The sequence below is a fragment of the Centroberyx gerrardi genome, chromosome 4 (genome assembly GCF_048128805.1).
Source record: "Centroberyx gerrardi isolate f3 chromosome 4, fCenGer3.hap1.cur.20231027, whole genome shotgun sequence".
NCBI lineage: Eukaryota > Metazoa > Chordata > Actinopteri > Beryciformes > Berycidae > Centroberyx > Centroberyx gerrardi.
The window spans coordinates 33,076,738-33,103,838 of NC_136000.1; the positions used below are offsets into that span (position 1 = coordinate 33,076,738).

Sequence of the window (27,101 nt, forward strand, 5' to 3'; positions counted from 1 at the left end):
TGATTCTCTGGAAAACTCAGTGTTAACTAGAATCTCTATCTACTGCATCTATGTAGGCACATAATGTACATTATTGGAATAAGGAGGCATCATCTATACAGATAAACAAGACATGAAAGTTGGTTGTGGACAGTGAAAAAGAAAAGTGTTATAAACTTTAGGACTTTTAACCATTTTACAGATGTACAGAAGTAAAATGAAACTAAACTTGAACTGACCAGCACTCTAGTTCTTTTCCAGCACGTGAGAGCAGAGCTTCACTCACTCTTGATTCCAACAGGAACAATTTCGGTCATTACCCAAACCAAGATCGAGGGGACATACCATGTGAGCCCAAACCAGATGAAAGCCCAACAATTCTAATAATTTTCTAATGATAATTAATAACAACAGTATTCTTCAACAAAATATTTATTTTTGAACCGAAGCAGTTAGGTCCGGTGGGCTAGGGGCAAAAATGTTAAGCTTTTTCCAGAGTACTTTGATGGAAATCCATTCAAATCTCTCGAGGTATTTTGCTCTTGGTTGCATTACACCCACACACACATACATACACACATACACACACACACACACACACACACACATACACACACATCGTCCATCAGTCAGCCTTGTCCTTCTTCTTGGGTGTGACTTTGCTGGCCACCGCTGAGCCCACCGCCCCGACACCTCCTGTTACCACAGAAACGCTCCCTTTGACCAATCCCACGCCGGCTGAGGGCACGCTAGTCACGGCCGTCTTGGTGAGCTCAAAGCTTTTACTTCCTACCCAGGCCACGCCTCCCAGCGTTGCTCCAACAACGTTGCGTGTCATGCTGAACAGGCCGCCGCCCACTCTCCACATGACTCCGCCCTCTGGCCTGGGGTGGTCCTTATCTGGGTCTGAGAGGGAGAGAGAGAGTTTTAAGGAGCGTATAGTTATAGGTTCACTGATAATATCTGTAGTAGGGTTCGACCGATATATCGGTTCGCCGATATATATTTTGTCTGATTTTGCCCTCTAGTGGCTATTCAGTCTCCCGCCACTGCCTGTCGGCTTAGCAGTGACTGAGCTCAGTTTGTAGTCACGTAACTTTGGAGCAGCTGCTGACCGCCTGCATGGCTGTAAACAAGAGGCAAATTATCTCAGTTGTAAGCTATAACAATTGACAAAGTGGCCAGAACTGAATTTAAGTTTCACATACAATAGAAGTTTACAATAATCTGTCCAGGTAGGAATATAATGTAAGGTGTAGGCTAATTCACTCACGGTTAAACGATGGCTGGCTAAACTACAGTGTTTAGTAGATCAGCAGCCACACCATTAGCTATAAATAGGAATATAAGGAATATATCCATGGAACTATCCGAATAGCATTTATTATTTGCATTATTTGCACTATCTCTATTGTCTCTATTGTTGTATATTATGTTCACTACCTTTATTCTATGTTAGTAGCTATTTCCTTTATTTCTTTATTACCTGGACTTGACATACTTTACTTCTTTGGTATTGTCCGTCAATTGCTGCTGTGGCACCTGAATTTCCCCAAGGGGATCAATAAAGTGCTACCTTATTCTTATCTTATCTTATCTTAAATATTAGCGTGACCCCTAAACCCTCAATCAAATAATACTTTTCATACTAGCGTGTTTATGTGCAAGTGAAGGCTGGTTGCCTTTTCACAGCCATTTGTTCTTCATGAGATGGTTAACGGTACAGCGCTGGCAGTGCCCATATTAGCCAGCGATTAGCCACAATATCAGACATCAATGGCGGAGCTACGCAGTCCCGCTCATGATAAAGAGCCTTTCTAAAAACACAGTTTTCAAAAACGTATTCCACGGATCATCAGGTCTTATCATTAGTGCGACCGTGTAGCTCCACCACATGTGACTAATAAAGTTATTTTGACTCAAGGGCAGGCTGGGTAAGTACCGTAAAGACATGTTTAAACGCGTGACAAAATATAAAGAGCGGCTGGCAAGAGCATGGTTTTACAAGAGATGGCTCACTTGACTGCAGTCACTAAACCATGCATTAGGTGGAGTGCTAACTATATGAGCCAATTAACAACACAGAGACAAAGCATTTTATTGACATTAGGTCTCAGGACATTTTATTTTGCATGTGCAGTATTATTTTCTTTGCACATTTTATTTATTTAATGTTTTATCGAAAAGATAATTATTTTAGTAATGTTTATTTATTCTTTTCAAAAATTTTAGATGAGGACATACAGTATATACTTTGTCTGCATATGTTTGTGTCAGAAATATGACTTAAGACTGTTTACAATAGAGACAGTGCTTAAAATAGGCCACGCCCATCGTGGGGGAAACCGCTGCACCGCTCTCCATTCACCTTGTGTGTCTGAATGTACATCATTGTCATTATTCCACAAATTAAACATGCCTAAAAGCTGCTGTGTGGTGGGCTGCACAGCCAACAAACTTAAAAACTGTGAATTACAGATTATTGTGCTCCCGAGCAAAACAAGGGAGCTGTTAAGAAGAAAAATGTGGATCCAGGCCGTAAGGAGAGAGGCAGACAGTGGTACATGGTAGAAGACGGGGGAAACTTTGGGACCCCGAGACTAAGTACACTTATATTGTGGCCAGCATTTTGTCACTGGTCAGTAACTTACCAGTAATTATCTAGTTATATTCTTGTAAGATAACCTGTATGTTAAAATGTGTTTAAAAGCTGCATGCTGTCCTAACATTAGGTTGCTACTAAGCTAACATTACTGAGCCAATTCCTCTCTATAAAACAGATGAGCTGTGTTCATGTGTGGGTCTCAGGATATTTTGCTCTGTATTGACTGCCATTCCAGGGTACAAAAGTAATGAGAAATCTCACCGACTTGTTAGCTAACATAAGATAGTTAACTTAGCAACAATCCACTTTAATAACCAATGTCACATCAGCATTAGTGAAATTAGTGAAATTATTCAAGGTAAACTTATTATCTTACCTGGTGATTAAATTAAGTAGTGGTAAATGTCAAAGTATTTCACTTCAGACCACTGTGTGGGATCATTTATCCAGCTTTATTGGAGTAATGAAAAAGGACATTGATGGAGGCTAATTAAGTTCATTTTTTCAATGTACATTTCCCTCTCTGTTGGAAGCAGTGTGTCGAAATAATTCTTTGACAGACTTGTCTACTCGAAAACAGGAAAAACCTCATCTGGCTGTGCATATCTGAAAAGATTTCCTCTCGACCGCCGCTTTTGCCGGTTTGTTAGCGATATTGTTTTCCCCCACGGTGGGCGTGGCTTTCGAAGTATGACGCGCTCTGCATTGTGTCTATACCAATGAAGGTAAAAGAAAAGAGAAAAAAGCTTTTGTTGACAGTATCTCTCAGGGCACTTTTATCATTTTGTTTATTCAAACATTTCATTAAAAAGGGATTTACCCTAGTAATTGTTTTCTTGTTTATATTTTTGCATAGCAATTTTCAAATGTAACAATATTCAATATCGGCACAAAATATCGGCTATCGGCAGCTTCAGTTAAAAAATATCGGTATCAGTATCAGCCTTAAAAAACCCATATCGGTCGAACCCTAATCTGTAGTATTCTCCCGAATACTTGTACTTGCATTGGCAAATGGAGCTTCATGATACTGATACTGACTTCAATGAAATGCAATTTGACGCAGTAAAATTCTTTTTATTCAGGAGGGAAAATGTCCGCAGGTGGTAATTCATACTGCACTGTTGTGCATTCTAGTATAAATGTAGTTACCCTGTGCACAGCAGTGCTGTTCTCCTAGGTGCCAAACGATGCAGGAGGAATCTCAGTCAAATATTTAGTACTCCAGCACACACCAGAATTACTTAGATCAACACTTTTATTGATTGGCTACATAATAACTGTCCATAAAAACCATGGAGCGAACGACGCGTATCGCATGTCATTGCTTCATCAGGTTGCTCATCAACTGTTGCCACTAGATGGTGCCATCTTGGACATAATTGTACTGAGGGCATTGAGTTGTTTTCTTTTCTGATTTATAAGTTACTGCAATATAGCAGCCATGTACAACTCACCTGCTCAGATTACTGATCACAGTGATGATCAGTGATATGTTATAATAGCCTGATATTCAGACTGAATGGCCATTCCTTTACCACTTCATTATTCAGCCTGAGACTGCCTCCTTGTTAGCCGTCTCTCTGATGTTATTTTCAGTAACACTGATGCTGGCCGTATTTACTAACTTCACCAAGAATGTTGGTGGTTTTTGACAAAAATATCGTCTTTGCATTTTCCGCCAAAATGCCAATGAAAAACAAACTGTAGTCCCACCCACAAAGGCACTGATTGGGTTGATTGTTTCTCCAAGCTAGAACACGCCGTTGACTACAGCAATACCTGACTCTCTGAATCGCTCGACTGCAGAGTGGGCAAGACGCGATTCAGGAGTCTGGAACCAGGTTTATAATAAGTTATAGGCAAACATGCGGAAACGTAAAAATCATTTCAGATTTAGTAAAGCATATTTTACCATTTTATTACGGTTGATTCTAATTTAAGCCCCAATGCACGATTCAAAGGAGACCAATGTTTTGAATAAACATGTTTGCAAGGGAAGGCACGGCCAAAATCATCAATGCACACATTGAATAATCCAGCTTCCAGACTATCAAATAGTCTGGAAACTAAAACGTGGGATCTCAATCAAGACTTCATGCAGTCAGAATTAATTAATGCTAATGATCAAAATGGGATGGTGTGATGGTAAAACTGAACTGGTAATTAATGTTCATGAATGAGAAAATACATACCATGGCAGTCTCAGGCCGTAACATCATGCTAACCCTGCTGCTGGGTTTTATGAAGAACCCCCTTGGTATCTCCCAAAGACATCTAAGACGGTATAGTATGGTGTATGGTCTTATCCCAGAGGAATACAATGACTGATCCCCTGTTTCTCTCACTTAGAACTCTGTCTGGATTTTTTCAGATCTCCTCCTCCTCTTCTGTCTGCTTTTATCTTCCCTGTCTTTCCTGTCTCCTCATATTCTTTCACTTTAGCTTTTATCTTCTCTTTAAAGGAAGGAAGGAGGGTTGACAGACATACACACGCTTCCATAACAGCCTGGGTTGTGCAGTAATTTTGCTAGAAAGTGTGGGTAGCCAGCTTACTGAAACTGTATAGATATAAAATTTTCCAGCATGCCTTGTGATACAATGAGCACTAGACCAATGGTATTATGTCAGGATGCGGTAGTTCAAAAAAACGGCACAGCCGACCAAGTCAGGAGAGGAAAGAAAAACTCTGGAGCCAACAGAGAGTTGTCCCTTACAGCTGCAGTTTTCAAAATCACCAGCTAGGATTTGTGACTTGTGTGTGACTTTTGATGTAGCAACTGATGAAATCCAAACTTGTAGTTCAACAGAAACTCACCAACTCCTTTCAGGTGACTGAAATATCACAAATGCCTTGTATGTACAGTGTTTCCCACAGAATTCGAATGTACTTGTGGTGGTAGGTGGGTTGACAACGGGGGGGGGGGGTTGAGTGCCTTTTTATTCTTGTATTCTCTTATATTGTCAATATATAGGCTAATATCAATAAAGGATCCCACTACCTGGATGGCTGAAAAATTATCTAATGTACTCAATTTTAAATAGTTCCATTTGTCAAACAAATAACTAACCTGTATATATCTAAAGTACTTTGTGTCAAAGATAACATAACTTAAAAATATAAACAGTGCTACACTGTTCTGTTTGTTGCTTGCTTTTGTCTACAAGGTGAAGAATAGAAATGAGACTCGTTTTACAGAGAAATCTGCTGTTCTGCCCCTCTGCCCTGCTACATCTCTCTGTGCTGTCAGTCTCACCTGTATCTTTACATTGTTACATTACAGCCTTTGACATTATTATCTGCTCTGTTTTACTGCTCAGCTCCTCTGGTCCAGACTGTCCTGCTCCTCCTCAGGACGAGTCCTTTTCCTTCTTTGAAAATATTTTTCAATATTAATCTGGATTGAGGGAGCAAACATTCAGAGTCAGAGTTAAAAAGTTAATATTAACGTTATCAGTCCACTCAGTGGATACTGACTAGCAGCTATACAGCGTGCTAATCTCGGAAACTCAGCTGTATTCCGAGTAACGTTAACTGCTAGTTCTTCTTTTCGGGAATTCAGTCAGCCGTCTTCTTGGCATGGAAAAAAAATATCCCTCACGTGTGTGCAGTGGGAGGCGAACAGACGGGTCCGGTGAGAGAGCGAGTGAGCGAGAGAGAGAGAGAGAGAGACAGAGAAAGAGAGAGAGAGAGAGAGAGAGAGAGAGATCGCGTGGAGCAGTTAGGGGCTGAGCGAATCAATGCGCTACACGCAGTTTTACAATTATATACTTTCATACAAAGTTTTCTATGTGTGGGAAACCCTGGAGGGGTAACTTAGAGCGAGGGGAGATTGTCCACTAGTTAATCGATCGCGGATGGCGTCGTTGTCTCAGACGGATAAAAAAAAAAAAAAAAAAAAAGCTAAAATGGGTCGCCAAATATACTTTGGCGGCCGTTAATATACCTGGGCGGCCCGCCCAAGTAAAGTCTATGTGTGGGAAACACTGATGTATGTGTGTGTGTGTGTGTGTCTGATGACACTGTGTTTTCTGTCCCGACAGTCAGAACAGAGCTGAGAAAAAAAGCCCCAGTAGACTGACAACACAACATGCAACACGTACAGTCCCGCATTGCAACATATTGCAATGTACTGCACCACAACGCACCATAACACACTGTACTCCATGGCACCGCACCGTAGCACACCACAATGCAAGGCACCACACCGCACCACACTGTAACTGTGTGGTAATGTAGCCATTGCACCACACCATACCGTGCTGTACCACACCGCAATGCAATGTAGCGCACTGCAACGCAGCACACCGTACTGCACCTCAACGTACCACACCGCAATGCACCATAAAGCATTGCATACAAACGGCAAGGATTATGAAAATATCTCTGATCTGAATACATGTACATGTTTGTGAAAATGATTGACTGTCTGACTGTCTGTCTACACTGCAGTGTTCATGAAAGAGGGTAGGTAAATGGAGTATCCCTCTCTGGACAACCTGACTGAATATTCTGTTGTCATTAGTCAGTATGACTGACACGACATGCTGTCCTTATTGATGACTTTGCACACACACACACACACACAGAGCCAGGCCTGTCTGTGTCGTGATACGCCATCCATCATCAGTTTTCCACAACACCAACCTGCTGCTCTGACTGATCTGTTTCCATCAGCATGATGAGCATGATTTCCATCAACTCACACACACACAAGCACACGCAACACACACAAACAAAAGCAGACACACATGCAGGTCAAGGCAATTCTTAGACCTTGTGGTGCTATATACTGTATATCATTATGGGGATTCTCTCCGAAGTAGTTTACCACTATGATTTTCAGTAAGAATCATATCTTAATGTAAAATAGCTTTATAATTAGTGCTATAAGATGTGCCCAGCTTCTGCATAACCCATCTTGTAAAGCAAAACAGTCTTGGTGATGACGTTAAACACCAAGGCAAGTGTTGTGGCATTTATACAGCATGGCAATTTCTATGTTCTGATCCAAAAATAGTCTCAGTCTGTTCTCTGATAGACTCCTCATTTCCATAACCCAGATAAAGTGGACAACAACAACTACAGCTAACAGAAGAGAGGGAGAGAGGAGGGGAAAGAGGATAGATGAGGAGAGAGGAATGAGGAAAAGTAAAGAGGAGTAAATACTTATAAGTGGATAGAGATAGAAAGATGGAAGAGAGAGGGAGAGGGGGACAAAGAGGAGCAACAAAAAGAGGTGAAAAAAGATAAAAGATAACAGAAAAGGGAATGCAAGAGTAGCTGTGTGTCCATTTGAGTACTTTTTTGGAAATTGATGTATCAATATAGAAAAACTCAATGGAAATGTTTTCATTATTGCAAAAACGTTTTCACACTCGCTTAGTTAGTCAGTTTATATAAACTCTGGAGCATTTACTCCTTTATTTCAGTTAATTTGGCCAGGTGAGGACAATGCCATTCTAACTCAGGCACCAAATAACTGCACCGAGACGCCTGAAAATGTGGGTCTCTGTCCTCTTCCAAGAGAACTGTGGTGCAGTTCATTAGGGGTGAGAACATAATCCAAACCAACTATAGGAAACAACCCTAAAACGTAGGGGTTAATGGGTATAAGGAGGCGGATGTTGACATCTGATGTTGCCAGCAGTTAGTTACAGCAGTTACTAGGGATGGGAATTGATAAGATTTTATTGATACCAATGCCATTATCGATTCTGCTTATCGGTCCGGTTCTTTATCGATTCCCTTATCGATTCCCGATCAATTTTCTGTGTGGAAAAAAAAGTAGGCCTACACAGGTTTTCAGCATCAACGCAGCTGTTTTATTATCTCTTGAGTCTGAACACAGTGTAGAATGTCTGCCTAATAACATTTGAACATGTTAAAATAAATTACAATGCTCCTTTTCTTAAAATTATATAACTTGGAAAACAAATAAGATCGTTAGATGGTTACCCTAAGATGTTTCAACATATTGCTGGTGTTTCCACCCTTAAGGCTGCGTTCACACAGCGTTTTTTCCCCAACTGCCAGTGCCCTTTTCTCATTAAAAGCAATGGGAAGCGGCTGCAAGGCGCACAAAAGGCGGCTGCTCCCGAAAAGCGCTGCAGCTGCGTTTTTTTCATCAGAGCGGAGCGCTTTAAAAAGTTGAGAAATGTTCAACTTTTCAGAAAAGCGCTGGGTGACGTGAACCGCTTTTTCCCAGCCGACCAATCGCGATGACAGAGACGCTGGCCGTTTCCCATAGCAACAACAAATATGGAGAAAGTGAAAGTGCCGGTGGAGAAATGGGACGTTGTAAGAAGTGAATTTACGTTACCGCAACAGCGATCATAAAGGCAGTATGGATTATACTGGACATGTATTGGAAATATCTGGTAAGCCTTTGCTTGTTGCACAACACTGTTCTGTCTGATAGAAGAGCTAACCAGCTGGTTAGTGAGCTAGCAGCTGCTCAGCTAACCTCAGGTGACGTTGCCGTGATCCGCTTCTTATTTCTCCTCACAAAAAGCGCTCCAGGCAGCGCTTTTTCCACATCAAAAAACGCAGTGTTTTTGAACACAGAAATTATAATTTTACAGACGTTACAAGTAGCACTGTTGTCATCTTTCTTCGTGAAATGAAGCCACGCTTTGGACCGTTTCTTCCTCTCCGCCATGACTCCTTCTTGTTACAAGTTTCCAGCAGCGTAGATGCAGAGTTTGACGTCATGACGCATGAGTTTTTGCAATGCGCATGCACAACTGTCAGACAACAACATGCCGGCATCGATAAAAGGAATTGATAACCTCGGAGGCATACGATTCCGATGGATCAGACAATTTGGAACCGGTTCTCAACTGGAACCGGTTCTCGATTCCCATCCCTAGCAGTTACAAAATTAAGTGAAGGCAAACCACAATCTTGACTGATGCTCATATTCAGCTATTTCTTCATGTGCATGTGCATGAACAAGAGACTGCTGGAAAAGTGTATGCAAGCTCAATATATCTTTTCTGAATAAACAAAAGTTAAAAACATTATTGTGACTGGCTGCTTCTGGTCATATCACCATTTTAAGTGTTCCAAGCCCCAACACTTCACTCAACACCAGACACCCATGTTCTACATGGAGCTTCACAACACCATGAACAAAATCCCAGGCTGTAGAAAATGTTTTCATATTGGCAACCCTCAGTGCCAGGTTTGGAGCAGACCATGACTAAATGGCCCACTTTCCTTGGCTACCATGGCAGTCAAACAATGTACATCAATGATGACTTGAACTCTGCTTTTAGCACCTGGACCTTGACATCACAAGACAAGCGGTTCTGACACTGACCACTACTTGGTATTCAGTAAAGTCTTGGCCCCAAAATAATACATTGTAAAAAAATAAAAAATAAAAAACACCCCCTATGCATCAGATCTGGAGGAAGGAACAATGCTGACTGGTTTGTGAAAACTTGGCTGTGTGTTTGAACCCATGCTCCAAGCAAAACACACAGCACATCCCAAACACAAGCACAGCCCAATTGTTCACTCACTGAGGGCCAAGAAAGCTGCCTGGTGTACAGTTCAATCAATGGCCAGATGCTCTGTCAACAACTGCTGGCAAAACCTCAGTAGGAGGATCCACTTGCCTCTGGCAACATCCGTGCCATGTACCAAAGAACCAAGGCAGCCTTTGGTCAAAGCATTTTGGTTCACCTCCTCATATCATACCAGCGCCTTTTACGTCCGCTAAATCGTGCTTGTGGTGCCCAACTGCGTTCACTTTATGTCATTCCAGAGTGACTTTTTCAAACATCTCTTCTCTGCAGCTCTTTTGGGTTTTCTCTGACACCAACACTTCCAGCTCCACTGGAGAGACATTTGCGCTTTTGCCCATCATTACGTTGCCGCAAATGGGCTATTGTGCGCATAGCCTGGCCCTTATATTAGCGCAGTCGCAATTCTAATTAATTATCTGCGCCTCTGCTCATTTGCGTGCCCTACTTTCTGGCGGTACCAATTGCACCCGCAATTGCTTTTGCGCAGCGCTGGGAATTGCGACACGTTAGTAGATCCGGGCCAAAGTCTTCTGGGCAGGATGACATTATACCTGAGGTACTGAAATGTGCAAAACCTGTCATCTTCCCAAAATTCTGTAAGTTCCTCTACCAGTGCTTGGAGGAAAGGGAAATATCTCAAGACATGAAACTCCAATATCATCACCCTGTATAAAAACAAGAGTGACCATGGGAACTGCAAACTACCATGACATCTGTTTTGCTGTGTACTGTTGGGAAATCTTTGCCTTCATGGTTCTTGGCAGGTTGCAGACGCTGGCCACAAGGACATATTCTGAGTGTTAGGGTCAGAGCACAGATATCCATCATTAACATGCTTTTCCCATTGCTGTCAACCTCAAGAAATGTCATGAGCAGAAGATACCATTTGCAGAGCTTCTATTTGCAGATGATGCTGCCCTGACAGCTCACACAGAACACGGCTTGCAGAAACTGATCTACAAATATGCAATTGCCTGCAGCACCTTGGTCAGATAATCAGCATGAAAATTAACGTTATGGGCCAACATACAACTGACTACCCCTCAGTAACCGCAGGCACCCACATCCTTGAAGTTGTCAAGAATTTTACCTACCTGTGCTCCAACATCTCCTCAGCAACCTGTCCCAATGACATCTGTCACAATGACAGATAAATACATTGGCAAAACATCTACAGCAATGCATAGCCTATTAACATGAGTATGGGAGATAAAATCCCCAACTCTCAATAGAAAAGTACAAGTGCACTGTGCTTGTGTTCTTATCACCCTCTGCTATGGGTCTAAGTCATCGACAACATATGCCAGCCAAGAACACTGAGTCAACACTGTCTACCTTTATTGTATCAGGTCTATTCAGTGGCAAGATCATATCCCTAACACCTGTCTTGAACAAAGGCTTTTAACATTCCCACCATCTATTATGTGATTAGAGTGATGGGCCATGAATGTTTGCCCTCCCAAGTGGAAAGAAGAAATAAATGTGGTAAGGTGCGTGTGGTAAGTTAACGTGGATGAAACACAGATCATAGAGCAGGAGGGATTTTCATTCCAAAATAGAACACTGTTGCAGATATTAGTGTATTTGCCTACATGTAGAAGGGAATATTTTCTTTAGTGTGGTGGCACAGAGGCTGTCAAGCTACTAGGTTAATTGACACAACAGTGCAAAAAGCTGGAATACCAGGTTTTTCCAGGTGCTTAGAGCAAAAAAGCATGATGTGGCACCAAATTCAATCAGTCAGGCAGGAGAAAAAGAAAAATCTCCTTGTGGTATTTTGGAGTTTGGAGCTTGCTAATGCCTTTGGCTCTGTGCTTCATAACCTATTGTTGGAAGCTTTTGAGTTCCAACCATTATTAAAATCTGGTCAGGGAATATTTTCAAGATATTTAGATGTGCTTCACAACAGTGGAGTTTACTATAGCATTGGGCCTCCATAGGAATGCTCGCCTTGGATTATGGCACAAGGGATATTAACATCATATCATGTGTATTGATAAATGGCAGCATCTGGAGATACGCATAATGGCAGGGTGCACAATTTCCCCTCTGGCTTTCACTATGGCAATGAAAATAATAAGTGGGTATAACAAAGTGGGTGGTAGGTGGGGAAAGATTGCAAGGAGTGTTGTGTCTTCCATCCATCACGGCATATATGGACGATATGACTACTATGACTACTACATCACCTTGTACCAAAAGGTTGCTGAAGAAACTGAATAATTAGTTGCAGAGGTAAGTACTGCCCATTGGCACTGCCTCAAAAATTGACCTTGCACCCTCACTTTTAGAGCAACATGCAGTGCTGCTTTTTAGACCAGACATTATATTCAGGTTCACTCAGCTGAATATGTAAAAACATTCAGTCCAGCAGTTTAAAATGAAATCTCTAGTTATCCAACAAGGCCCTCCGCTGTATCCCTAGCTCCACTACATGCTGCTCTAAAAGCCACAATATTGCCTTCATATTGTAGGTATGGTGATTGAGAACGTGGACTAAATCAATGTGGACAACATGGTGGGCCTGAAGGGACAGTGCAGTAAGTGTAATAAGTGTAGCCCAGTCAAAAATAGTGAGTAAGTCATAACTTAAGGGATAACCTCTCATAGATGTCTTGGAATGAATTCAAAATAAAATAGCCAAAACATTAAAGCCATGAAGCTGGGAGTTTTATTTGGCAATAATGTATCAAACTTTGCATATATTAATTAAAGCTACAGTCATGTGTGACTACTCTCTCAATTGCTGGTTCAATCATGGTACCAACAGGGATAAATACTGCCAAAATTCCCTGAGAAGGGGCACCTAACTAGCATGTATATGTGCACAAGCCTGCTCTGGGACTGGTATTGACAATCTAGCTAACATTAGCTATAGATTCTTGAATCTAACAGGCAGTTGCTTGCAATAAGTCATTTTGGTTGTTTATCATTGTAAAACTTAAACTATACACACCTATTTATAATGTCCTACTGTACTTAGATGATCCCAGCAGGATCTTTTGTTTTGCCACTAAAGTGTCACAGTGGTGTCCTTTTTACACCAGTATTGCTTCGCTCTTCAACGCCGGTCATACTGGTTATACCGCCTTTTGCCACTAGAGGGTGGTCTAAGCGCTACCATAGTCGGAGTCACGAAAACAAAAGTGTAACATAAAATTCTACAATTTGCTCCAAACGCATGTCTTTGTAACAGTGTGTGTAAACAGTAACATTTTTTATTTGGTGATGTCTCAAACTGCTCAACACTCAGAGAGTTATAATGTAAATGCCTCTGATTCACTAGTGCACTCAACAAGCTCAACAGATGTCTGTGATTGGTTACAACGCTCATTTACTGTTTAGAGCAGTGGTTACAGCAGTTTGAAACTAAGTTATAAAAACTTGATTTTGACACAGCGGGAGTAGCCTATTAAATGGAATAGTAATCATGACTTTTCACGATTACCATAGCGCTGAGGCTGTAATTGAAACCTCGATTAATATATGATTAATTGTGCAGCCCGACATCATATCAATATTGAATCATATTGTGAGGTCCTTGACAATACCCCATCCTAATGAAAACAACGCTATTTTTTATTCACGAAGCTAGCAGGAACTTTCCTATTTGGGGTAATTTGTGAAAATTGCAGTAATTATTGTTGTCATTTTCAAAGGGATGTATTTTCTGCGATCAAAATGCAGGAATAGGTTTGATTTTCAAACCCTAAGAATATTTGTTGGGAAGAGCTGACTTTGTAAAAAAAAAATTTCTACTAGTAAAGCTATCATTTCCCTGAGGGCTAGTGTGTGGATGTGGTTCCTTACCCTGTGGGGGCTCCTCTCTGAGGTAGGGGGGAACCTCCTCCTGCTCCCCCTCCTGAAGGTTGTGGTGGTTGTGGGGGTCAACAGGAGACAAACTGCTCTCCTCCCCCACCTCCTGCTCTGAAGTGAGCACCTGAAGGAAAAGTGACAGTATGCCTCAAAGAAGGGCTTCTTCAGCATTCTCATGTCACAGACTTGATGTTATAAAGGCCCAAAATAGGCTAACAATTGACCATAATGTAATAACTGCCTGTAACGTAATAAAATCAAATGCAATGAAGCCCATAAGATAATAAAAATCCAATATCGTAATAAAACCTGTAACATAATCGCATTTTTGCCCATAATGTAATAACTTATTACTTTGTTTATTGTTTACCTCTTCACAGTATAGGTGATCTATTTGTCAACTCAATTCAAGTGGGGAGTACCACCTAAAACGCCGCAACTCATCGTATAAATACCAATTAATCAAGTAACATATTTCTACTCCCACTAAAGCATTGCCAGTACACAAAACAAAACAAACAAAAAAAGCTGGTACAAACTATTAATATGATGGAAATGCATCTCGGATGAACCACAAAATACCACATGGTAGATGTGGTTCACCATGTGGCGCCACAAAGCATGTTACAAGAATCATTAAGTATTCTTTAGCAGAGAGTACAACAAAGCATTCAACAAACCTCCTCAAAAGTATCAAAAGGTATACTGGGAAATATGAAAAGCAGCACAAAGAACAAAGCAAGCAGCATGAAGCAAACTACAACATACAACACCACAAAATGTGGCACAAAGGGAGCCTATCCCAAAGCACCAGAAAGTCGACACCAAAAAGAACACAAACACATTTTGACTATTAGCCTATTACATTACTGGTTTAGGCTATGTTATTACATTATTTAGGAAAAATGCTGTTATCAGGCCTGTAATGTAATAAACTAGCAATAACAAGTTATTATTACATAATGGGCAAAAAAGCTTTTTTTTTTTAATCTTATCTTATCTTTTTTTTTTTTATTGCGTTATTGGGTTTTTATTACATTATGGGCTTTACTACATTTGATTTTATTACATTATGGGCAGTAATTAGCTACATTATGGTCAATTATTACGTTTTGGGCCTCATATGTTACCGAGTCAAAGCAGTTCTGCATGGAAAAGCAGGGAAGTCCTGACTGATCAATTACTGCAGGATGCAGGATTAGGTTCATTATTGCTCTTTATTATTAACACAAAACATTATCCTTAATCGGAACCTCAAACTTCCAACTGACCACTCACACAGGCATACTGACCAAAATATATGCCACTCTACTTTTATTTGATGTAGACTGCTGATTCACATCATTCACATCCATGCACTTATTTCTTATTTTTTCTATTATATAGACAGCCTTTCCTTTATGATTATTACATACTTTCCTTTTCCATTTTACAGAGTTTAACCCAATGGTTGTAACTGTGTATTCCAATTCTTGTCTCGTTTTCTCTCAACCTCTCTTCCATACATCATTTGATTTTAGAATGCCATTTTAGTTAAATATATTATTGCTAACTGGTATCTTAATCCTGGTTGCTGTCAGCCAATAGACTGATCAGACAAGAAACACACAGACAGAAAGCTATCGAGCTGTGTGTGTATAGAATATGCCTATATCATTTCTGTTGTGTGTAAGCAATTTATGTCTTCTGTTTGTTGCTTAGGCAGCACTGTACTTTACAGTAATAAATAGAATCAGTGGATTTAGATGTGTGAGTAGGTCGGCTGCTGTTGTAGCTGCAGGTTTAGTGTTGTAGAGCAGGGAGTTGTTTTACTTTGCTGACACAACACAGATGGACACTGGCAAGTCAGGAATCTGGGAAGCATTTTACTTGAGATAAAGCCAACAGCCTCCGACAGGATTTTAGGTGCTACACACCAGGATAACTTTTTACTTTACCACTCGGTCAATTAACATTACAAGCTGTTGTGAATATCATTAGGCCTGTTATCCTTGATAACACAGCTAATGACTTTCTAGCTATCGTCATGACAGAGACCAAAACATAATCCAGCTCCCCCAACTCACCTTCATTGTTTTATCTCTAAAACCTCTTCAATCCCAATATCCGCAAACTCCGCTCCACTTGTCAGTGACGTTAAAATATTTAAAAATACTTAGATGCTTGAAGCAGCAGCTAGTTATTGTCAGAAAGCAGCTCTTGATGTTTTTATCGCTCCTGTTTCTGCTGTTTTGCTGTCAAGCTGGGGGCGGAAGTGACGTCGTAGTGTTTACTGTGCTGGTAGCTGTAATGGCGGCGCTCAGCCACACACTGTCAGCAGAGTCACACTGTGGAGTCAAGCAGAGAGGCCTGGTGGGTTTACACTTTCACATATTAGGACCTAGGTTAACAGAAAATCTGAAAAGCTTTTCCAAAATATGCGGTCACGTGAGCCGTCTCTTGTGAAACCGTGGTGTAGCCAGCCGCACTTTTTTATTGTGTTACGTATCTAATGGTGTCTGTACGGTACTCACCCAGCCTTGGCCTTGAGTCATAGCGTTTGGTCAAATTTAGCGGAGCTACACTGTCCCGCTCATGATAAGAGCTGATAATCAGCTGATAATACAGTTTTTTTCTGCTTGAAAAACACTGCAATAATTAGCGTGACTGAACACTGTTTTTTTAAGAAGGCAGTTAAAAAAAAAGTCGCTCGCTTGCTTGTTTGAAAATCTCAACCTGATACCATTTACCATATGATAACAATAATAAAAAAAAAAAAATCATTTTCTGTACATCCATTTCTGTGCCAGTGTGTGAATATGAAGACATTTCACTGTACCATTCTTTAAATTGCAACTTAAAATCAGCCACAAAGCCCAATTTCCATATTCGCTGTTATATCATACATTTTGTATATGATATAAGAGCCTATTCAAAGTAGTCTCAAACTAGCCTATGTGCGCTATAAAGATTAAGTGATTTCACTGCAGCATTTTTGAAAAAAAAAAAATACAAATAAAACCACTGCATTACTCTAAATTACTTGGTAAGATTTTCCAAATTTGACCCTTAATAAAAAACTTAATTTCAATAATTAGTGTAAGGTAGTAGGTCCCAACTATTGCAGCATTATTGTGTGAAACACATGCATTTAAGTAGGTATCGTGTGACACAAACCAGTCAATGGCGATCCGATATGTCAGTAAGGGATTATTTTGTTCATTTAAACACACATTTAGAGCATGGATGGATTACTGAACGGGCCAACCGGTCACAGGCCCAGGGGCCCAAGAGCTCAGGGGGGCCCCTAAGCCTCTGATACATGATGATGCTGTCACTAACTTTACATTTACTGCCCTGCAGTCGAAGGGCTTAGTCATTTATATCAACACCAAAGCCCCAAAATTCCCCCTGTAATAACCTAAACATTTGTTTTGAAGGTGTCAACATAGCACTGTCACAGTGAGTGTTCCCCTCAGTTTTATAGTGCTTTAGCAGTAAAGCGCTGCATTATTGTCCAAACGCCTTGTAATGCAAAGTCATGGTTTACGAAGACCCCAAAATGTTGTTTTCCACTCCTGATCTGTCAGAATAGGGCCCACTGACTCATATACCATGCAGCTACTGTGTGGCCATACAGTAGATTTTGGGGCATTGCAGGCAATCAGAGGCATTTTGCACTTTAAAATATATATTTTTAGGCCTATAATAATATGTGTTTGCACCTTGTAATTCCTTTGTAATTGTTTATTTAGTTTTCTCTCCCATAAGTGAAATAACAAAAAAAGATAATAGGCATAGCAATATTATATACGCAATGAGAGCATGCAATAGTTTTTTATGTTCATCTCACTTTTGTATTTAAAAAACTGTTTTGAATATGAATTTGAATCGGTCTTTAATAGCCTAGTATCCGACATATGTTATCATCATCTTTCAAAAAAGATAAACTTATACACTTTCCACTTTCATTTCCATTCTCACTAGATTAACGGGTGTGTTAGGTAAGACTATTTCATAATTTTATGTATCTGTGCCCAGGGGCCCTTTCTCATAATCCACCTATGATTTAGAGCGCAATGAAACAGTAACTTGTATGTTCTTAAGGTTGCAGTTTTCAAACCAATATCTATGAAACATTTAAATCTCACAAGAACATAAAGTACAATCCTCATACACTGATTGATTTCAAGCCCAGTGTAGTCTAAACCACGAGCGTATTGTCTCAGGATCCACTAAATCATTTTGTTGAGGATTGCAATGTAGATGAGGTGAGCATTGATGCGTTTTCAGATTCAGATCCTGATGACAGTAAGGACCTTGCACAGGTATTTGAGTGGAGATTTGCAGCAATTTTATTAAAGTTTGAACATTTTGTCCCTGTCCCAAGCGCAGCCACTGATGAATTTCTACAAGAATTGCACCACTTGATTAATTCAGTGTCAAGGCCAGTAACTAACAGGGTTATGAGTGATCTGCAAAATCTACTTCCCGTAACAAACACAAGCTTTGTTTTTAATTTTTTTACCTATCTGTATCAATCTTTGTATACAGCCAAAGGGCATTGAGATACAATTTATAACAATATTTCAACAAAATCGGATAAACAATATGGCCGCCAGCAACAAATGAAGTTTACAAGGGGCATGGCCTAACACAAAACCAGCCGTAACTCACTGAACTTCTTTCCAAACAATACAAAACTTGTCACATGTTCAGCAGAGATCATCAAACTTGTCTGCAACATCATTCCAAATCATCTCATTGGGGGCGCCAAAAATGCCATGAATTTGGATCTCCTTAACTGGTCAATGTGCATGCTGCAGCTGCAGACGTCAGTCAAAATGACAAGTTTGGCTGTGGTCGTTGCATGTGGGTGTGCCCTACAAAATGTAGCTGAAATTGGTCTAAAATGCCATTTTTTTTCCATTTGTTTCAGTCTTTGATCTGCTCATGACATTGTTTCTAAACCACAATGACCCCAGGGTACATTAATGATGTGTCCAAGTGCATCAGAGGATGTATCCATGAATCATTCCAACCTGGCTAGAGAAATAGCATCCAGGAATAGGCTGGATGACTGCCGCGAACAGAGTGTTGACAGCTCGGAGACGGCAACCGGGCAGGAATGCATGTGCTGAAAGGTCTGCAAGATCCCACATGACCTGAAGATACACCAGATCAAAACAAAATATTTGGTGAGGGAGAGGGCTCTCCATCAGCGGCCCGAATGAGGAATTCATGGTTTCCTGTGCCAGAGACGTCCTGCTGTACAGGAAATCCAGTGACCATAAAGTCTCAGTGGTTGGTATAGAAGGGAGTACTGGGAAGAAGTGGAGGGCACAGGATGCAATTGAACAAGCTGTATTAAGACTGTGTTACAGTATGTGGGTGTTGCCTGTGGCATCCAGACTGGGATTCCTTGGTAGCTTTCTAACAACCCGTCAAGATGGGGACTAAGTCAGATACTATATAATACTGCAAGGTATAAGATTAAATGTGAGATGAGTGTGTAAAAGCACATTCCAAGAATTCCATGGAGTAAATAAAGTTGAAATGTTCGGTTCTGGAAGAGTTTTGGACCAGCCGCCAGACTCGTTGGGATTTTGTAATTTTAGCGATAGCTGCCATATTACACAACAGAACCCCTTCAGTCTCCGACATCAGAAAACAATAGTAAAGGTTGCTGTAATGATCCTCGGTTATAAATATTTCAACCTCGTTAGTGTCAAATCGTGTTTTTTTTGTTGCTTCCGTGTTTAAAACAGCACCAAACACTACATTACCCATGATCTTTAGTGGGAGTTACTGTGGTGACTTACTATGGTTTGGTAGGTGTGTCAAGCACATAGCGGTAGAATTGTAGAATTAGTATTCATGTTTTTCGCCGAATGTAAATCTTATAGCGTCATGTTGCAATAGAGATGACAGCTGTGAAGCGAGCTAACCGGCAGTTCTCTGATAGGCCTACCTGTTGTGACAAGTCGTTAATTAAACTTACCTAATGAGTCGGATCCACCGCTGCTTCGCCGACTGAGACGATGGAAAGCGGTAGAAAGAAGTGCAGTTGTGCACTCCTGACCAATAGTTGCAGCCAGGTACAAAACACTGGGCCATGTTCTTCTTGTCTTAACATTGTAACCCTTTACAGTCCATGATTGTAGCGTTAGGTCTATCTTGTATGTCTAGCTCTAGATATAGTTTGTCTCCCACATGACAAGACGACGGAGCGAGCTCTGTAATTGGGGGACTTTGATGGCGCAATTATCTCTGGGATGAGTAGTTTCTTTACCCTCTAACACCCAGATGTACACAGTCTTGTACCTTAGCCTTTTTTTCCAACTATGCTAGTTTTCCCCGACGTAACTGCTATTCATTTGAGCTAATGGCTCACTCCGTAGCGGTTCAGGTCATTCAACTGTTGCAGCACTCTGCATGGCGAGTCACGTGACCATGTGTATGCAAAAAATGAATGGGTATTTTGCTTCCGGAACCGAGAAATGGCCATGCCCATGTCTTCACATCTCAACTCTATTCACAATGTTTGAAGAAATGTTTGTTTTTAAATACCTTAGACTTTGTTGCCGCAGGGAGTTAGATTGCAGACTCTCTAGCGGAAGTCCCAGGTTCGATTCCTGGCAGGGACTCTTCCACAAAATTCAACGTCGCGGGGCTGTTAGACTCTTAGTCTTGTTCAGAAATCAATAAACAGACAATGATTTGGTGGTGTTGTTTCTATTCCAAACAGAGTTTCACAGCATGACGTTTTATTCCCTTTGTACATTAGGTTGATTGCTGTAGATGTGCTGCGGTCCATTGGCGTTTTCACTAGGCTGGTGTAGGGGTTTCAATAGTCCATAGCTGAAAATGAGGGCAAGTAGTAGCCATTAGCTATGCCGTTGCTATGCTGTAGGTGCCTATGGCGGTACAAGCATTTATGGTTCTGCGACGGTGATTCTGCACGTAGACCACTGAAACGCCAGACATGCTTTGTTAACACAGAAGTGTAACAGAAGAAGTAGTAGTTTTTACATTCTCTTAAACTCATGTTCTAGGATATTTCTCACCCAAAAATTCCGTGACATCTGGTAGTCTTTATAATTCAGAGAAGCGGTGTCCTACAAATGAATACATTTGCAAATCTCCTCAGCTAGTCTCTCTTTGATCTGCTCCATTGTCTTCGCTATCGGTGGACCTCAACTGGATACAGGTAGGAAGAAATACGAAGTGGCCAATCACAGTTTTTGCAGTCTTACATCGCCCTATGCGCAATTAAATCTTTAAACAAATCCACGTGTAAAGCCTGCCAGACACATATCCCTCCGTGACTGCAGCAAAAACGAGAGCCAGAAGAATGCCACTGTCTCCAAAAATAACTGCTGACAGAAAGCTCAGTTTTTTAAATTTTTTTCAAGATAACATACTGGTATGATTATACTGTGTCATGTCTGAAGAAGAGCTCACGCTCGAAATGTTACATGTGGTGGTAATAAACACCATTGGAGCAATTTCTACTGTGCGGACTGTATCTTGTATTAATTGATTATCTTTCTGTATTGCACCTAGTTTTAGTTTGGATGTGCGTGCTTTCTTGTAACTTTATGATTATACTGTGAGCATCGTGTTTTGCAAAACAACATTTATCATAGTTTTCAAAGACTGTCACGTATGCCCCTAGGTTTCTATTGCAGTAGAGTGGGAGGGGGCAGCCGGTTGTTACCGGACAGATGGAGCAGGCGGCTAGTGAAGTTATGGTTTCTACTAATAGGGATCATGACGGAAAACATGTTATTTGGGCCCAGGGTTCAAAATACCGAACTATCCCTTTAATTCAATCACCTGTAGGCTGGAGAGGTGGGTCGGATTTCTGGAACTGATACATAGTTCAAAATCACCCCCTGCACCTATTCTAATCTATGGCGTCCCACAGGGGTCAATTTTAAACTCTATTCTTTTCTCATCATAAACACCTGCTCGGTTTGACATAATACGCCATCACAATATCCATTCTGTTTGCAGATGACACAGCTTTACTCACCTATCAGACCTAACGACACGATTGTCCTCTAAACTGTCTTGTGACGAAAGTTCATAGAGAAGAGGATTTGCTTTCCTGATAGTGAGGAACTGTGACTTTGAGAGAGGACATGGAAACAGAGGAAGAGCTACATGTGAGTGTGTGTGTGCACGTGCATGTGAAGGACGGTCTATTTTCAGTCATGCACAATGTGTACTATGAGAGGATTGGCGGTAGGCCAGTCACATGTGTGAGTTCCAGGAAGTACTATCCTCATAAAACAATAACTCTCAGCTGATATTATAATAAATAGATTGTTAAGCTCTACTTGAGTTGCTTTCAGTTGACACATGTTGCTCCCTATGACAGGGCTTTTTCAAGACCCCAATGAAATTGGTGGTAAAAGTTATTGGCTCTATGACAAAAGCAAGTTTTCACTTTGGTAAGACACTTTAATTTCGGTAGGTGGGTCAATGATGTGACTTTTTGGTGTCCACAGTATATTTTTAATATAAAAAAGGTTTCAGTTTTTAGTTTATATTACATATTATGGGTCATCTGTTCTCTATCTATTATGTGAATAAATTACATATTATTAGCAATAGAGACTGATAAGATATTAAGTTCAAAAGACCCAAAATGTCATACCAGATAGCTGTTCACAACTGAAATCTAAATAGAAAAATATTCAAAAAGTGGCAAAAATCCAATACATTTTAAAATCTAGCCAATAGGCATAATGGTGTGAGGGTTCTCGTCGATACATAAAAGTACTGTGTTACATCTTATTTTCTATTTTATGAGTGAAAAACTTTTCACCCACTCATTGCAATTACAGTCGATGTTATACCGGATAACCCGGAGATACAGGAGTTATTGTACCCCATAATGCATTGCGATAGTCATGTGACAAGAAGTTCCATCATAAAAGAGATTCTGATAGACCTCCAGGCACAGAAGAGAGTTCACTAAGTCTCCTAAAATATTGATTGTTTGACCTTTTTTTTTTTTAATCACTGGTACACCTTGTGTCATACTGGAAAACACATAAAAAGTGTTTATATATGTATAATATTGTTTTAATTCAAATTTGCATATATAATATTAAAGATGAGTTTAAGCTGTTCAAGGTCAAATAGACAAATATCCATAGCTGGCCAAAGAGCTGCCTGTTTATAAAGGTTCAAGTGATTTTTCGTCAGGATGTATAACGGCTTTGTCAGTCTGAGAAACTGTTATCCCACAATGTCATTTGTTTTCCAGACTGACATAATGAATAGATTATTTGTAGTAATAAATAACATTTACTACATTAGTAATACATTTATTACATTGTTTTTTCTGTTTTAAACATTATTATTATACAGGGCTCGACAGTAACACAAATTTTAGGGGCGCACTTTTGTGGGGGACAGGGGTTCATAAATGCGAATAAATTGGTGAATAAATTGAGCCATAGCCTGTGATGTGTGTTTTGGGCAGTGTTGGGCAGTAATGCGTTACTCAGTAATGTGATTACTTTTTTCAGTAACGAGTAGTGTAAGGGATTAAAATTTCAAATTCAGTATTACATATTAATCCCAGTAATGTTCCATTACTGGATTACTTAAACCTGAACCCCCTTCAACCTTTTCTTTTCTCTCCTTTGAAGTTTTCAAAGGTTTTTTTTTTTTTTTCAAAATCCCTGTTTGTGTTTTTTCCTCATATGTATTTTAAGGACATGCACGGGCCGGTTTACGTCGGCTACTAGCTAAAAAAGCAAAACAAAAGATGAAGGGTGAGGGAGTGACGCAGACTTTCAGCAGCTGAAAGTTTTCCCGTTACTTTGAATTGATCTCAGTCAAGGACATTATCGTCCGTTGTAAACTTTGTGTGAGCAGCAAAACGCTTTCCACAGCGAAAAACATCCAATTTATCAAAGCATCTAAAACGGCAACACAGCAATGTGAAACTCTGGGAAAAACATCCCGACAAGGAGACCTCTACTTAAACAATCTCAAGAAATAACAAGTTTTTCTTTTTGCATTTTTGAACAACTTTTTTTTTGTCACACACATGAAGATGAGGGATCACACACTGCCTAATTCTGCCACTTTTTCTTTCCACTTTTCCATGCATCCAGGAGTTCTATCATTCTTTGTTTCACTGTACAGAAGCCACAGTTTACATTTACTTTACAAATGTATTTTGAAGTGACATTATTACAAGGATAACATTGATGGAGAATTTGTTATTGAGACTTCTTTCACTTGATTTGTAATTGCATACTTATGTGGACTGATCTAGGCATGCTGCCATTTTCTATGAGATTAATTCCTCCAAATAAAATTGTATAAGAAGTTATCAAAAGTGGAGTAAGAGGAGTTGGGAATCTCTGCCAATATAAACTGAGTGAATGGGTGTTGTTGTTCTTTATTCTCTTTTCCTTCCTTCCCCTTGGATCTAAACTCCCATTGGCTGTTCCCACGATCACTGTCAGATTTTAGTCTTTGATGTAGATTTTTCTTATTTTCACAGATATTGTAACACATGAGCCAGAGTAAAGTAAATAAATAAATAAATAAAATGCATAGAAATATGCTAGAAATGATCTGGCTTTGGACACATGTAGAAGGTAAACAATATACAATCAAGCAACAAAGGAAAGAGAAAGAAAAATAAATAAATAAATAAATAAATAAATAGATAAATAAATAAATAAATAAATAAATAAACACCTAAAAAAAGACAAAAGTATCAGTGCGTCCCTGTTAGCCAGATAGAAATCCGATTGCATCTCTCCCTGCTTTCCCGCGATGTATGCAGATGTGGAGATAGCAGGCGCTGTTTTTGTATGCATTTCTGCGTATTCTTCAAATTAGACGACAGGCGCTATTTCACACAGATTATAAAAAAAAAACACGTAGTGAGAATGTGCGACCGCTACAGAAACTGACCCATGCTGCGCACATTTTGGAGACAGTGGGAAATGCCGACTTCGACGGTAAAGTAGTGAAATAAAGTAAAAAATGGCCTCTACACTCAGTTCATTTCCAGGATGACTCTCCAGCAAATTAGAAATCCCTCTAATAATAATATTCTGTGTCAGAAGAACGTCTATAACTAAATAGCGTCTTTGTTGCCTATCGTTTGTCCAAAAAGCATCTACATTTCATTATAGGCTGAATTAGTCTGAAGTAAGTGCATTACAGTCATTTAGCAGAGCCCCATTTTGTTCCAAATAATAGCGACAAATTCAAGGTGTTAAGCAATTGGACTTAATGTCATAAGGTTATAAATTAATGATGCGTTATGGTTTTGTGGCGCACAGCCGGGGCGCATTGGAGATGCTGGTGCCAGGCACACAGCCATCCTCTACAGCCAGCTCTCCACCACCGCAATGAGCTTCTTGGGGTCAACCTTTATATCTTCATATATATTTTTAGTTTTAGTTTTATAAAGGGTCTGGCTCTTGGAGCTGGCGGCATTCACTGCTGCTGTGACATGTTGCCACTCAAACTTTATTTCGCTGGTGATGCCGAACTGTGGCTATGGCTATCCGATCTGCTCAAGACGCATAAAGTGGCTCAGTGTAAATGGGGTATAAGTTATGGCTTAGCACAGGCTTTTGTGTTGGCTCGTGACTTCTGTCAAGTTAATCATGTCATTGCAACCACATTGTTGAAGTTATTCACTATGGCCAAACTTTCTACTAGAAAACATGCCCCTTGTTCTTGACTGCTGATGACTTCGGAAAGGACATGCCTGGATTTGAACCCACAAACTTACACATGAAAGGCTGATACTTTACCTACTGAGCCAAACACCTGTTACAGGCTTACTGAGGAGAAGCTCTCAAGAAATCTAAAGGGATACGTATTGTGATACTACAGCCTATGATTCACAGTGCTAATCACTTCTAATCACAGAACATTGTAGTGCTCTCCATTAACAAATAAAACAATACTAAGGCCCTGTCCACACATATACGGATATTTTTGAAAACGTAGTATTTTCCACACGAAAACGGCGTTTTAGGTCACTGAAAATGGAATGGAAAACGCCTTCCAGGGTGGAGATTTTTCAAAACTCTGTTTTCGTGTATGCGTGTGGACCGGTGAAACGGAGCTTTTGGAAAACGTTGACATCATGACCTCAACTTGCGCATGGCAATTGTTGTTTTATTTGTATTGAGCAGCGTCAGGAACGTACGAGCGATGGCGGACCACAAGTTTGTTTACGTGTAGTCTGTACTGTTAGGTTTGATTACGTGTTTACAAGTCAACCTTGCTGTACTTCTCTTACTTTACTCTTCTGCTTGAAATCCACGATCCGCCTCGCTTTAGTGCTCAGTTTGTTGCCAGGCAACCAAAGTAGCGCTGAGTTGTCCTCTTGTGAGAAGTGAGCGCGGATTTTATTCGCTCAAGTTGAACTATTTTCCACTCTTTGCATGAGGAGTGAGTGAGCCCTTCCATAGGAAATAATGGCATTTGAGCAGAAACCGCTCCGCAATGTGAACGCTGCGTTTTTGCGTTTTCGTGTGGACGGAGAGATTTTCTAAAAACACCGTTGGTGTGGACAGGAAGTTTTTTGAAAACGGAGGAAGAAAAAAATACTGTTTTCAGAATTCTGTACGTGTGGACAGGGCCTCATGTTACAATGGCCAGAAAACTGCTGCTGCACTGCTGTCTATGGGTTGAAACATCTGGCCACAGCCCAATTAGTGATATCAAATCAGGTATTTAGCCATTGACAGATGATGTCAAACACCTGCTAATAGTTTTCTGCACTGTGTGATTTACTTTCCATGAAACTTCAATATGGTCACAGTTGACTGGGGACTTGAACTCACAACCTTGCGATCCAAAGACGTGTGATTAACCACTCTGCCAACTTCCACTTTGGTGTGCCACATGGGGAAACAACACAAAGGGAAGAGTGATTCGTCATAGGTGATAGTCCAACCCATATTGAAAGCCTCAGAAAGAATATTATAACTGTATTAGTGCCCCACATTAATCAATTTACACATGGCTTTACAGACATCATCTTGAGAGTACAGACATCATTTGTCTTTAGTTTGATGAAGCTTGATCAATCTATCTTGAACATATCACATTGTCAATTTATCAAACTATTTGCAGCTCCACATTTCAATCTACCATACGTTCAGTTTTCAAGATATCATTA

General features: G+C 40.3%; 1 protein-coding gene across 1 annotated transcript; it reads right to left on the reverse strand.

The window, feature by feature from the left end:
- Positions 1–328: 328 nt before the first annotated feature.
- Positions 329–16,140, reverse strand: LOC139907755 (transmembrane protein 263-A). Its single transcript, XM_071894252.2, has 3 exons — positions 16,003–16,140; positions 13,931–14,060; positions 329–885 (listed from the first exon to the last, which is right to left on the reverse strand). Exons 1-3 carry the CDS (start codon positions 16,006–16,008, stop codon positions 605–607), a joined length of 417 nt encoding a protein of 138 aa, XP_071750353.1. The 5' UTR covers positions 16,009–16,140; the 3' UTR covers positions 329–604.
- Between the last annotated feature and the right edge of the window lie 10,961 nt (positions 16,141–27,101).

What these genes read in the sequence shown, in the direction of transcription:
- LOC139907755 (XM_071894252.2), bottom strand. An exon ending in CAGAGAGGAGCCCCCACAGG is followed by an intron (nt 886 to 13,930) that starts GTAAGGAACCAC and finishes TCTCCCTCTCAG; the next exon opens with ACCCAGATAAGGACCACCCC.